The 13,035-nt window shown below is 37.7% G+C and overlaps 4 protein-coding genes across 4 annotated transcripts in view; 2 read left to right on the top strand and 2 right to left on the bottom strand.

The window, feature by feature from the left end:
• The window catches only part of LOC113669422 (very long chain fatty acid elongase 5), a 4,556-nt gene extending 2,941 nt beyond the window's left edge, over nt 1-1,615 (bottom strand). Inside the window, exon 1 of the mRNA XM_027185443.2 lies at nt 1,459-1,615. Within this exon, the coding sequence (XP_027041244.2) occupies nt 1,459-1,477 (19 nt within the window). The 5' untranslated portion in view covers nt 1,478-1,615. The remainder of the gene's footprint in view (nt 1-1,458) is intronic.
• A 773-nt stretch (nt 1,616-2,388) lies between these two features.
• Nucleotides 2,389-6,171, top strand: LOC113669438 (very long chain fatty acid elongase 5). The gene is made up of 4 exons (XM_027185468.2): nt 2,389-2,508; nt 3,256-3,383; nt 4,485-4,709; nt 5,346-6,171. The coding sequence occupies exons 1-4, from the start codon at nt 2,493-2,495 to the stop codon at nt 5,691-5,693; spliced, it is 717 nt and encodes a 238-aa protein (XP_027041269.2). The 5' UTR covers nt 2,389-2,492; the 3' UTR covers nt 5,694-6,171.
• Nucleotides 5,679-10,947, bottom strand: LOC113669437 (uncharacterized). The gene is made up of 7 exons (XM_089207341.1): nt 10,313-10,947; nt 9,646-9,770; nt 9,151-9,256; nt 8,494-8,582; nt 7,601-7,658; nt 7,151-7,271; nt 5,679-6,941 (listed from the first exon to the last, which is right to left on the bottom strand). The coding sequence occupies exons 1-7, from the start codon at nt 10,482-10,484 to the stop codon at nt 6,680-6,682; spliced, it is 933 nt and encodes a 310-aa protein (XP_089063467.1). The 5' UTR covers nt 10,485-10,947; the 3' UTR covers nt 5,679-6,679.
• LOC149051228 (uncharacterized) lies at nt 10,647-12,356 on the top strand. Its single transcript, XM_089207212.1, has one exon. The coding sequence runs from the start codon at nt 10,800-10,802 to the stop codon at nt 12,282-12,284; it is 1,485 nt and encodes a 494-aa protein (XP_089063338.1). The 5' UTR covers nt 10,647-10,799; the 3' UTR covers nt 12,285-12,356.
• The last annotated feature ends 679 nt before the right edge of the window (nt 12,357-13,035 follow it).

Genomic DNA, 13,035 nt, shown 5'->3' on the forward strand with positions numbered 1-13,035 from the left:
AAAATAGTGCGTGTGTATAACAAGTTCAAGCTACTTGTGTTTGCGCAAAATCCATTCAGAAACTACTATCAGACTTCAAATGAAAAAAAACAAAGGGTGGGGGGGGGGGGGGGTTGTATGGTGGCCGAGAGCTGCCACTCAAAATTTTACAAAATTTTTACTGCCCGCACAGTATCATGGTAGTGGCAGCCCTCGGCCACAGCGATATTCACTTTGACTATTGTTTTGATTTGATGTTCCATTTATTTTTTATTTCGCCTTGAACTGTCCTAGGATTTCAGTTTAATTTTGAAATGATTTTACTTCGATATTGCAATTACTTCGGCTTTCAAATTGGATTGCTACTTCATTTTACTTTCAATCGTTCTTTTTCCTTTGTTTTGCAGTCACGTTCCATTTTACTTCCAGTTTTGATTTATTTTTCTTTTATTTTTTATTAAATCTTTGAAAAATTGTAAAATTTTGAAAGGCAGCGTTCGGCCACCATAGGGGTGTCAGAGTATTACAAAATCATTTCAACTGAGTTGACGTTGTAAAATCTTTACGGTGACAAATTTGCATCACTAATTTACTCAGTTGGGATCATCGAAGAATAGCTAGGCCCTCTGATAAGCGCTGCAGGACGCGTGTTCCTCCACACGCGGGAAGATTCGAGACGAGTCGCGGAAAGATTTGCTGGAGGTCTGACACTAATAGGAAGGCCCTCACTTGACCCTTTGTATACAATCACGCCAGCTTGCGTTGCTTAATGTTAAGACCTCAATTTTTTTTTCTCTGCTGACCGAGAAACGCACGTGTTGGAAAAGGTTATTATAAGGGCCTACTCGCCGGCTACCCTCCATTTATTTATCTATCAATTTACCGTTGACCATTTACCCATTTAAGCCAACAATAAATTTTAATTCCGACATTCAATCAGTTCCTTGACCTCTCGGAGGTGACCGATACTCGGCCCCTTCCCACCCCACCCCTCGCAAACTTTGTCGCCATGTTTATTTCCATCGGTCAAGCGGAGTTCTCAGCCGGTTACTGCGACACGCAATCGCACATCTTTTACAAAGAAACAGTACACTTGGGAAATTAATCACATTCTGTGTTGCGTATCAGCACTTTCTGGATTAATTTTGCAGATATTCTCCGAACCGGCTGTTGTGAGCATCTGTTTCAAATGATCGTAAACAATAAAACAAAACGAAACGAACATTAACACAATTTCCTACATGTAAACACAACCCGGACATACCATTAATTATAAGTCATAAAAAAACTAAAATTCAATGAAATTCAGTCTCTTTTCTGAGGAACTACGACGAGTCCAAAGACCAATTTTAGGTCAACCATATCACTCATAATTGTCGGAAAACCTCACATGGAGGAACCCGTGCAACAACTACTTCACTTGCAGTCTGATATAATATTTTGGGGCAAAGACGGTACAAAATATTAAGTAAACGTTACCTGCTAATGTCATACCCATGGTCCGAACCTATCCCGTGCTAAAACAGCTGATAGGTACAGCAGGAAAGATCGAAGAGATTCACGCTAAATGAGGTGATCTGAAATGGGTGGTATGATCCACAGCCCGTGACTAGGGTGAAATGCAAATTTTTGACCTAAATCTTCAATCCAGTTGCCCCCTGGGTACAGCGGGAGAGAATGACCTGATTTGCATATGATCAACTCTGAGCGCGTGAATCAAAGATTACGAAATATTGTATTTGGGGATCAAATTCGAAGCCATCGTGTTCTCTGATGTTGAGCTGATGTCTCTGCTGTTTCCTTCTCTCCACTTTTCGTCTAAAGTTCCTTCGGCTGTAGCTAACAATTATTTGAACAATTAGAGAATGTAAACACACGCTTCGCTTCCTTAAAAGCTTTATTGTATTACACTAGTAAATTTTTTAGACAAAACTAACGACTAGAGGCGTTAATTGGGAGAACTGTAGGTGAGCAAATCTTTCAACATTCTTCGTAGCCGCGCGGGTACGCTGGAAAATTTTGGTAACCAAATAAAATATAAAGCTCTGTTGCTAGATAAAGGAAAGTCTCCATAAATATAAAAAATTTTTTGAAATTTTGAAGATCGCATATTTTATTTGAGACGTTCTTATCTTTGTTGTAATCTCTAAGTTGTTTTTTGGGAATTTTTCCCGAGTGTGAGCTTTGAGTATCATCTGTGTTTTTACCCGAAGACAAGGCAAAAAAATACCTTCTGCAAATGCAACAAAACAAACCATAGTCCAGTTGAAACCACATCCTCTCTCAGTGCTAAGGGCACTAATTCAGGTATCAAAAAAAAAAAAGAAAAGAAAAAAAAAAGAAAGAAGAAAGACTTATGTTGTCCCACTATACCCCTCCAGAAAACGCTACTCATGCGATGTTGCGTGACGCTAGGCGTGACGGTCTGTCAGGCCTTGTCTCCAACGGACAAGCGGTAAATGTAACACACTATTTTTACCGCTCGAGGCGAAGAAGAAGTTCCACAGTTTGAGATGGAGTCACGGGCTGGTAGGTAACTGTTGTATTCAGCCCCTTCCATTCGCAAATACAAAATAAGCCGAGATATATGTGTCTAGCCGCTTTTTTTTTCTTCTACATCGAAAGATCTAAATAAAAAATTAGATTTACATATAGGATTTGCACATTTCGTAAGGTCGAAGGTCTATGTTCGGTCATGTAATTTAGTAACTGGCTGTGTCAGATTAAAGATTTCCAAAGCTAAACGAGAAGATCTGACAGTGTTTCTATAAGATCAATTTAAAATTGATTCTTCTCTCTCTTTATGAGATCAGTTAGTTGTCCATTAGCCTTACAATGCCCTACTCAATGTGAAATTACTTAACCCTCTAGGATGACTGATTGTTAATTCTCCTCTCTGGCTGCTACACAATTACTTGTAGGATAGTTACAAGAATTTGGTGTTAGATCAAGTTAAAAACTTCTACTTGATAAGTTTGAGTATTCTTATTTCCTGTTTGCTGGGTAATGTATTGATATTTTGGGGAGAAGTTGCATGTTAATCACTTATGAAAGTTTTAAGGGTTAATTAGTTACCAAATGATGATAAATCCTTTGAAATGAGTGACCAAGACTGAATTTATCCTCACAAAATCAGGCGGAAAGTGATGAGAATAAAAAAAAATATCAATGAGGGGATCAGTAGTTGATCCAAAGCCAAGTTCAGAGTACAGACATCCTAAGAATTGTATGTGCTGTTCTCATAAAGAATTTGACCATTATTTTCTTGCTTTGCAGAGAAGTATCTAAATTTCTTCAAGGCTGTTGTGGGATTGCAGTCATTTCCTGTGGCAATTATTTACCTGATACTTATACCATCATCTTTACTGTGGAAGAAGTACACCTCCCCTTTAGGACTACATAAGGTAAAACTATTTATGAGATGAACAAATGCCTTCTGTAATATATCATATGTAAGACCAAAGTTGTGTGCAAGATTTGGTACTTAATGTACCATTTTTAGTCCTCTCTTTAGTTTTGGCTGATTCATTTGTCAAATCAAGATGTGGCTTTTAGAAAAGTATAGAAATAAATTATTTACCAAAGGTAAGTGAAATGAGTGGAAGCAATTTAGTCTGAACTCATATGAGTGATTTTGAAATCAAACAAGTACACAGCTCAAGTTGGATTTGAAATTGCAAATATGGTTTCTAACCAAAATTTGAACAACACAAAGTTCAATCACCACTTTATTACATGTGTTTTGAAATTGCAAAATTCAGTTGCTTAGAATTTTTTAGTGTCTACAAATAGTCTACTGATTCAGGGCTGAGCTGGTTTGTAAAAAGTTGTAAAAGTTGTCTTTGTCAGACTGATATTATTGGATTGGTGCCATTTGTGAATAAATTGCACCAAAGAGAACTAATCAGACTCATAGGATAACCAGTGATTTCAAAATGTATGTAATAATTAAAAGGAATTTATACAACTCCTTGAAATCAATTGAAAACTTAGGGTCCATTCATATTATGCTTTCATTTCAATGAAGTCTGATTACCTCTACCTCCCCCCCCCTCCCCCGATATTGTAATTTATATGAGAGTTGTATTAGGAAGTAGTGACTGACGATTTGGTAACCTCAGTGGTAGTCATCATCCAAGTCAAGTGAGAAGTGATTTGTTAGTCAACTACTCTAAGTCTGACCTGTGAACTGAACAGTCATTGAATTGAAAACTGGTCAGTCAATGTAAGCTTACCAATCAGGTTACATGAACCAGAATAACAACACTTGACCAAAAAACAATTTTTTACTTGACTCTGACAATGACTTCCACTGAGGTTTTCAAATGATCAGTCACAACCATAGACAACAATCTTTCCTAGGACTTCTCCCACAATGCATTTGATTCACCTCTCTCATGATACATTTGATCATGTATTCTTGCAAAGTACATGATCAAATGTTACTCCTGTGTTCAAACCCTTTACTGTATCTTCTAATAAATTATGACATGTTTTCTTGATAGGTTTTAGTGGCATACAACTTCTTGTGCAGTGCTCTCAGCCTGTATTCTTTGGCTGTTATAGTCAAGGCATACTATCAGGGTGGTTTGTTATATGTTTTTGCTATGGAGCATGATGCAGATGTCAAACATGCCTTTACCATTTACTTATTCACCAAACACTTGGAGCTGTTGGACACAGTGTTCATGATTCTTAGGCATCGCCAAAGACAAATCACCTTTTTACATGTAAGTCTGTTTAATTAAATCCTTCAAGGATTGGAAATTTGTAGAGAACAGTACAAAGAATATGCTTACTGGCGTTAGGGTGATAGGCAGATTTATGGAGAGGGTTGGGGCATCCAACCCCCTTCCCATCAGACATGGGTGTGTTCTCTGAATCAAAGATTAAACGTCACCCCCTCCTCATTAAAAATTTGTGGTACAAGCTCTGTATAGGTTTACATGTGCCTGGTGTAATCTAATCTTTTTTTTTCACTTAAGATATAATATTTAATATACAGGTTAAACAGTATGGAAGGGCGAGGAGATGTCCAAATCATCTTTCTTTTAAAAGTGAAAAAACTAGTCAAACCAGTCATCAATATTGGGAGAGAATTCCAAATTTTAGGACCTTGGTATAGTACTGCAAATTGTTTAAGATTAGTACGACAGTTATATGGTTGATAGCAATTGGCTATTCTTGTATCATAACTGTGTACTTGCCCATCTGCAGGGAACAAGCTGAGAAACATCAGTGGCAATGGTTGATTATGATAATAAAACATAAATTTAGCTATTTGCAATGCGCTGACTCGGAAAATATCTAAGTTGCCCAATTTAGCAAATGTTACATCTGCATACTTTTTATTTCCTTCATGTTAGGTGTACCATCATGCGTCAATCTTGCTCCTGAGTGACTATGCCTGCCATTTCACCCCCTGGCCAGCAATTGGGGTTATGTTAGGGATGAACTCTTTTGTACATGTATTTCTTTATCTTTACTACGGCCAAGCAGCACTGAACCCCACCCAGAGGCCACAGTGGAAGAAGACAATGACACAACTTCAAATGGTTCAATTTGTCGTTGGTATCGTACACTCTTCTTTTGGCTATGCTCATCATGGTTTCTGTGTTTATAGTATTTTCTATGGCCTCAGCATGCTGGGTTTGTTTGGTAATTTTTATTATCAAGCTTTTATACGAGTCAGACGTGAGAAAAAATCTGAATGATTTAATTTACAGCCCTGACTCTTAACAGTTCTCGTGAGTGATTAAGACAGAATTTCTCCTAATAATATCACTACAATATCAAGCCAACAAGTCAAGAGAATAAAGAAAAATATCAATTCAATATCAAATCAATTAGGGGATTGTTACTTAATCCAATACCAAATTCTCCAAACTTATATTATAACAATTGTATAACAAACTCTAAGGACAATTACTAGTGAAATCTTGGGAGTGAAAGGGTTAACCGTTGAACCCAATCAATCACTTCTATAAAATAACCCTAAAACAAAATGCAGTATGTTTCAATTTTTTATGAGCTTACCAGTGCAATAAATGGTACACTGTTGATCAACAGGGTGTTCATAATATGTTAGTTGTTTTCTAATGTATAACAGTTGAGAAACAGTCTCTTGTATTTTTTAAGTTTACCTCTATCTAAAAAGTTTTCCTTTTAATAAAGGTCATTTTACATATTACACACATGCCACCATAAATAACTGAGCCATGGTATACTCAATAAATATATCTTATTGTGTTCTATGTCTTGAAGATCACTTCTTAAGCTTTTTTTTAAAGAAAGACTGATTGAAATAATCCAAACTATGGCAAGCAAGCAAAACAAAATTCTTAGGAGGATGAACACTCTGAATTTTATAATCCAATTCCACTTTACTGGCCAGGTTGGCATTATTGAACTATGTTTGCATAGCAAGCATGGCATTTTGCTTTGCAACATGCCATTCAAAGGGGTCTAGATGCATACCCCCCAGAAAAATATAAAATTTCGAAACTCTCTGAGATGCAATTTCCAGCATTCTGGGACATATTTGAGTAACCTAATTTTAGCCAGACATCAGTGTTAGTATCAGTTCAAAAATACTTCTTTTCTGTCGTTGATCACAACTCTAAGAGGAACCAGTGTAAAATGGTCTGACAGCTGGGCATTTCTGCCGCTAACCAGCTTCTAATTACAACGCTGACTCATTTCATGTTTGCATTCCAGAATTACTCAATGACTGTTCCAGAGCAGCAACAGTTGCCTCTCTGCCCAGCTTTCGTCTCCAAAGAATTAAAACCTGATAAATCTGTTCTCTTGAACGATGTGGATTTTGTCTTTTCACTTCTCGTATTTCCTGCTTGGTGAAACCAAGCTCACGAGCCAGTGGAGTCCAGTCTTGTTCACCGATTTTACCAGCAATGTCTATCAATAGTTCATCTGAGATGGCTGACACATGCTCTGTCTCAGGCCTATAAAATTGTTCCAATTGGCACCAATTTATTATTAAAATATGTCAGGCCACTAATTATATACCCCTCCTTCCAATCCTCCTAATACATAATTTATATATAAAAAAAACACACATTTAACAAAAAAAGAAGCCCCCTTTTTTAAGTACAAAGCAAGTTCATTATTACCGGTATGTGGAAATATTAAGTATTCAAGAGTCTATGCTAACCTACTGTGTGGTGCCGGTGTATCTAATTCCTCAGGAATGATGGAGAATTTTGTGAGTTTAGTCACCTCATCTTCTGGGAATTGTAAAATCCAGTTCACCCACTGATCAGTGTCAATATATCCTAAACAAAGCAGGTCAGTAATAAATTCACATTAAATAATCACAATCAAAATTAAAAATACTAAATGGTCCATTAAACCTTTAACCCCTGAGAGTGACCAGCATCTAATTTCTCCTTACAATATCACCACTGAATCACACATTAAGGTCATGAGAATAAAGAAAATGATCACCAACTAAAGAGGCTCTTGATTATTAACCAAATTCTCCTTGTCAGCAACTTAGGAAATGTATAGAGAACAGTATGGAGAATATGCACAATGATCTTAGAGTAAAAAAGGGTTAGGTCTACATCTTTCTCCCCATAAATTAACATCACAGGCATCTTACCCTGATCTTTGTCATCTAGTGTCTTAACAAGAAGCTCTGCTCTTGACTTGGCAGTTTCCTGAACAAACAACATTTTAAAATTTACTTTGATATATGAGATGCTTTATGCAAAGACTTCAACCCCTCATAAATAAAGTAAAATTATTATTGATTGTTGGCTGATTCACAAGCAGGTAAAACATGACAAATTCTGTGTTCTACTGGGCAAGCTCTGGAGTGCTTTCTTTGATCTCATAGATAACAATTGTTTCGCTCCTAGAGGTGAGTACCTGTCTTGTCTTACAAACAGATTATAAAAACATGCCACTCTATCAGCTCAGGGGGGGTTATCATGATGGAACACTTAATTCTCCTGTCTAATTTGTAAGGGCATTTATGGCATACAGTTAGGAGAATTACATTTTGGATCTTGGGAGTGAAGAGGTTATTGAATAACTGCTAGCCTCTGCCTCTTTCTTATCAAATAATATATTAATTTGTTTCTGTTTTCTTTGCAAATTCCTAGATCTTACCTTTATCTTGATCCATGAAAAACACAAAAATAACTTGATCTAGCCTGTAGTGCAGGCATCTCATTGGGGCCAGTAATGTACAAAAATCGTATTCATTTATTCCACTGGTCATGTTTGATTTATAGTTAGAGCGGAAGATGAGGGGAGGGAGTGGAGGAAGACAAAAAGACCCCACCCTTTCCCCTCCCATTTTTGACTGTCACTCACCCCCTTAGTACCAATTCCTTTCTCTTCCCAGTCTTTTGCTGTTGTATAAATCAAAGATGGCAGCTGTAATTTTCACCAAGATTATACTGAGCACTTGTCTGCCAAAATTACACCTGCACTACCAGTTTAATTTTATTATTAACAATCACAAATTGTAAACATATTTGTTCTTACTTCATCAATGCTGCTATCAAGTGACATCAAGATCTGTTGTAACACAGGGACATCCAAAGGTTGTGATTTGTTCAGCAATTTAAAAATCCCTAAACCAGTGATACAGAAACAAGTGAATTCTTAGTTTCAGCATTCATAAGGATTAAGTAGTAAATACAAAGGATGCTTGAATAGAGGAGATGTTGGGGGCCAAATTCACTATTAATTTTCCTTAAAATAATCCAAAAATATGTTGTAAAATATTCAACTTTTTCTTCTTAGTTCTTAACGTCACAACAATAAAATTTAAAACCTCTCTCTTGGAATATTTATTGAAATACAGCCTGCCTTAAGCTTCACCCAGCCCCTAAGGCAAGACATTTTTATTTCAGGATACAGCAAGACAAAAACTACCAAAGATAACTTGTTGTTGATCCTTTAACTTTCAGAATTGATTAAAATGTAACTTCTCCCTTTGATATCAATTCATAATGCATCAAACAGGTAATGAGAATCCTCAAAGTTATCAGTTTAAGTTGTTATCCAGATCTTACAACAAATTCTTGTAACTAATTTACAAGAATATGTGCAGCAGCTGGAGGGGTGAATTAATAATCAGGATTAATACCTGTTTTTGCTGACATTCTTCAGTTATAACTTGTCCAGTCTTATAAATACCTGCTAGTTTCTTGTCCAATGGAGCAGTTTTCCACCACTTGAACACACCAACAAATGCAAGGAAGTTCACACTTCCATTCTCATCTCTTGGAAAAGTTCTCAAAATCTAAGATGCAGATTGTCAAGAAAATATCTCAGAATTTTCCACCACCTACTAGCTTCAAAAAGCAACCCTTCTACAAACCCTTTAACTCCCAAGATCTCATTATTAATTCTCCCCTCTAACTGCTACACATTTCCTTGTAAATTAATTATGAGAATTTGATGCTAGATCAGGATAAAAATCTCTACCTGATATGTTTGAGTACTCTCATTACCTGTTTGCTGGTTAATGTATGCATATTATAAGGAGAAGTTTCATGCTGATCACTTTGTCTAACTTATTTGTTTATCTCTATTGTTCCATTTAGTTCAGAAATGCTACAGTTTTCAACAGTTAAATGTAGCTATCAGTCATAATCAAACAATCATAAAGTATGTTATGAAAATTGTCACCTGTCTTGCAAATGGATCTGATGTAAAAAGATGCTGTTGAAACGCCTCATTTGGTAAAGTTTGTTCATCATTGGGTCCAAGCTGCTGAAATCTGGCCCAAAGTCGCTCAGCTTCTGCCACAAGCACTTTGAAATTTAGGAAAGTTGGTAAACTTAGTGATATTAAATGATTCCTTTTCTAGTTTCAAGTTCAGTTTTAAGGTAATGAGACATGTGCAAGAGCTAGAAGGGAGAATCAATAATCAGATCTTGGGACCAGTTGATCACCGCTGAAAGATACATAACAGCTACATATTAAACCTCCTGACAATCTAGCGAAGTGTTGCAGCGATCTACCAGACCCGATCTCACTTCCAAAGCAAGAAGTCATTCGTGGCACAGCGTCATTAGAGCTTTCTTCATCATCTAATCTCGCTGTATATATAGAATCCTCTTCATTTGATCCGATATCACGCTTTTCTTCTTCAATCGGACTTGTAGTTTTCGGTAGAGGCGTAGAATTAATCGTTTTGAAGTTTGATCTAGAATCTCTCTTTGATAGATTTGACAGTCGTCGGAAAAAGCTCATTTTAGGAGCTGGTAAATGAAATTAGATAAGAATGTCTCTCCGCGCAATTTTTAGCGCCTGCAAAAAGGCAAAAGAATCAGTTCAACTATATTGCACTTACTTGCAAACTCCTCTTGGGATATCGGCTCTTCGCGTAGAAATACAGGCTTTAACACCTCCTCAAGACCAGACTCTGCGTTCTCATAATTTATCGTGTCTGGCGCGGGTGGATCGGGGATGCCTGCATTCTCAGTGTTTTGTTGCTTTTTCTGCCCCCGCAGAAACTTGAACATTTGAAGAAGGTATTTTTGAAAGCTGTTGAAAATTATTTCTGGTATTGTTTCACAAAAGGTGGCGTTCCATTACACATCATTCCCAGCTGATTTGAGTTTCATGCAAATTTTATAGAAGTCCAGTCGCCATGTTTGTTTTGAAATTTCTTGCAATGCATTGTGGGAACGTGCTTACATTCGGAGGCCGAGAGCGGAAGTTGCGACCGCGGGCTGAGCTATCAGGGATTTGTTTTCGGGAAAGATTTCTAAGCTATTGGGCTAAAATTTGATGAATTAGCTTACAGGAAACTCAGTTTAGCTGTATATACATCAGTCATGTCGTCTTCTCCACTAAACCAACTGCAGAAACCTGCCATTTTGCTTGGCGGTGCGATCGTAACATTTGTATTGTTCGTAACTCGTCAACCAGTGGAATTTGAGATTAACACCATCTGGGTCACTTTGGTTTTAATTTTGGTTTTTTCATCTGTGGTCGCCATCATTAAGTCACTGACCTTTGTTCTTTGTACACATGTTCTTTTTATTGATATGCCTGACCCTGATAACTATGCAGCGGCTTTGCTGAGAAGCTATCAATCTAAAATGAACGATAATTTACTTGCAAGAGTTGGAAGAAAGGTATTGAAAAGTTTTGGACTTTCCTTCTGTCCGTTGTATATCGTTTGTGCTGGGCGTCGTGTTAACCTCGGGTTAGCGCACAAGAACGCGCATGGAAGATTCTTTGATGAGTCTGCAAAATGCTGGTTGAATTGGGATCCTAGTCAGCACATTGGGCAACTTGCATCAGATAAAGATATAATGTGTGACTCAAAGACAATTGAAGATTCTTTCTTGGTTCTTAAGAAGAATATGTTTGACTTGGACTGTATCCTACATTCTGCAGGATTTGCAGATTACATCCTAGTCAGAGGACATATCGCCAAGGAGATTCCATTGTCGTACTCGCATCATGCAGATGAATGGCGTTTTTACAACAATGTAAAAAAAAGCTGGGTTTCATCAGCTGAGTATGACCAGTTATCTGACAGACGCTGTGATGAGTCCGACGATTCTCAGGATTTCGAACAAAGGAGGAAAATAGCACATCACATCATAAACAAACTTACAGGTGCCTCAGATTTTGCATCAAGCTGCTTTGGTTCGCACTGGTTGAGTTTGGACCAGTTTCACACTCTGCTGTCTAAATATTCAAAGATTGGTTTGACTGTGGCTGGTCCAGCAACAGATATGGCATACTTGGTTAAAAAGGTATCCAGTTGGACAGGTAATGTGAGAGAAATAAGTGCAATGTGGGCAGTTTGTGAACTTGGTTTGAACACAGGGAAGATGAATATATGTGGGATGAATTTTAATGAAGCTGCAGATCTGGAAAGTGCAGAGTGTTTGTCACCCAAATACTTTTCAAATGCAACTTTTTCTTTCCTACCCACTGAAACATGCAAGTTGACACCACAATTCAAAGTGACGCAGGAGATGGCTGAGGAAACGAGACTGCTGCAATGCATCAAGGATAAGATAGCACTGTGGACTCATGTTAAATGTGGAAAAACAGAACCTTTGTTTGATTATTTCATCTGCGAGTCCCCAGATATGATGGAAACATTGCTTAAAATGGGCCTCATAAGAGTGTTTGTGATCCCAAAAATGCACGAAGGATACATGATATTGTCACCAAGTGAATGTGAAACCAAATTCACTGCCTGGGTGAATCCAAGTGAAATGTTCAGAGTTTTTATACAGGGAAAAAGCAAAATTTATTTTGATGGCAATCACTGGTCCTCTGCCAAGGTCGTTGCATGACTCTTTTATGTTGACTTGAGACTTCGTGTCACTGACTATTTCAAGAAATACAATAAATTGTTTGAGGTAAAAGGTTAAGTCTGTGAATAGAGTGTTTTGCCCAAGAACACGACACAATGACATGGTCAGGACCCAGTATCTAGCTCACTACGCACTAGGCCTGTGTGTCCCCCACAAAATGTTTGAACCTGGGAGCCTGGGAGTAAAATCTGATTGTGTAGTCTGATCATCCAGTTGAGAGTAATCCCAAGTGGGACTGTTGCTGGTAGTGGTGACTGATGTTTGAACCTGGGGGTAATATCTGATTTTGTAGTCTGATCATCTAGGTGAGAGTAATCCTAAGAGGGACTGTTGTTGATAGTGGTGACTAGTGTTTTGACAACCACTCAACTCGACAACGACTTCTGTCAAGGTTGAGTAAATGTCAGTCACTACCTGCAAAAACAGGCCTTCTCAGGACTGCACACACCAGGAAGATCTGACCACATAGTGAAATTTTTGAAGAAATGTCAGTATTGCAGGAGAGTGACCCAGAATAATTGATCCCTTCTCTCTGAACTCCTACAATTCACTTGGGTCATGGACTGCGGCCTAACAGATTGTTCCAAGAGCTGATGAAAGCCCCTGTAACAGACTTTGTCTTGTTTCAAAGAGTCTTCTTGTCTTTCACTGCCTCTTTGCTTCTCGAATCATTATCACGAAGCTGTTTTGGCAATATTCCTTGCTTCAATCTTCACCAACTGATACAGGT

The sequence above is a fragment of the Pocillopora damicornis genome, chromosome 1 (genome assembly GCF_964200805.1).
Source record: "Pocillopora damicornis chromosome 1, jaPocDami1.2, whole genome shotgun sequence".
In the NCBI taxonomy this organism is placed as follows: domain Eukaryota; kingdom Metazoa; phylum Cnidaria; class Anthozoa; order Scleractinia; family Pocilloporidae; genus Pocillopora; species Pocillopora damicornis.

Bases quoted from the DNA above. Each gene is read 5' to 3' on its own strand.
- LOC113669437 (XM_089207341.1), bottom strand. From the start codon at position 10,484: ATGTTCAAGTTTCTGCGGGGGCAGAAAAAGCAACAAAACACTGAGAAT. The intron at 7,659-8,493 runs GTAAGAACAAAT...TTGTTTGTTCAG, and splicing joins TTGATAGCAGCATTGATGAA to GAAACTGCCAAGTCAAGAGC. The intron at 6,942-7,150 runs GTTAGCATAGAC...ACAATTTTATAG, and splicing joins ACACCGGCACCACACAGTAG to GCCTGAGACAGAGCATGTGT.
- LOC149051228 (XM_089207212.1), top strand. From the start codon at position 10,800: ATGTCGTCTTCTCCACTAAACCAACTGCAGAAACCTGCCATTTTGCTT.
- LOC113669438 (XM_027185468.2), top strand. The intron at 3,384-4,484 runs GTAAAACTATTT...TTTTCTTGATAG, and splicing joins CCCCTTTAGGACTACATAAG to GTTTTAGTGGCATACAACTT. The intron at 4,710-5,345 runs GTAAGTCTGTTT...CCTTCATGTTAG, and splicing joins GACAAATCACCTTTTTACAT to GTGTACCATCATGCGTCAAT.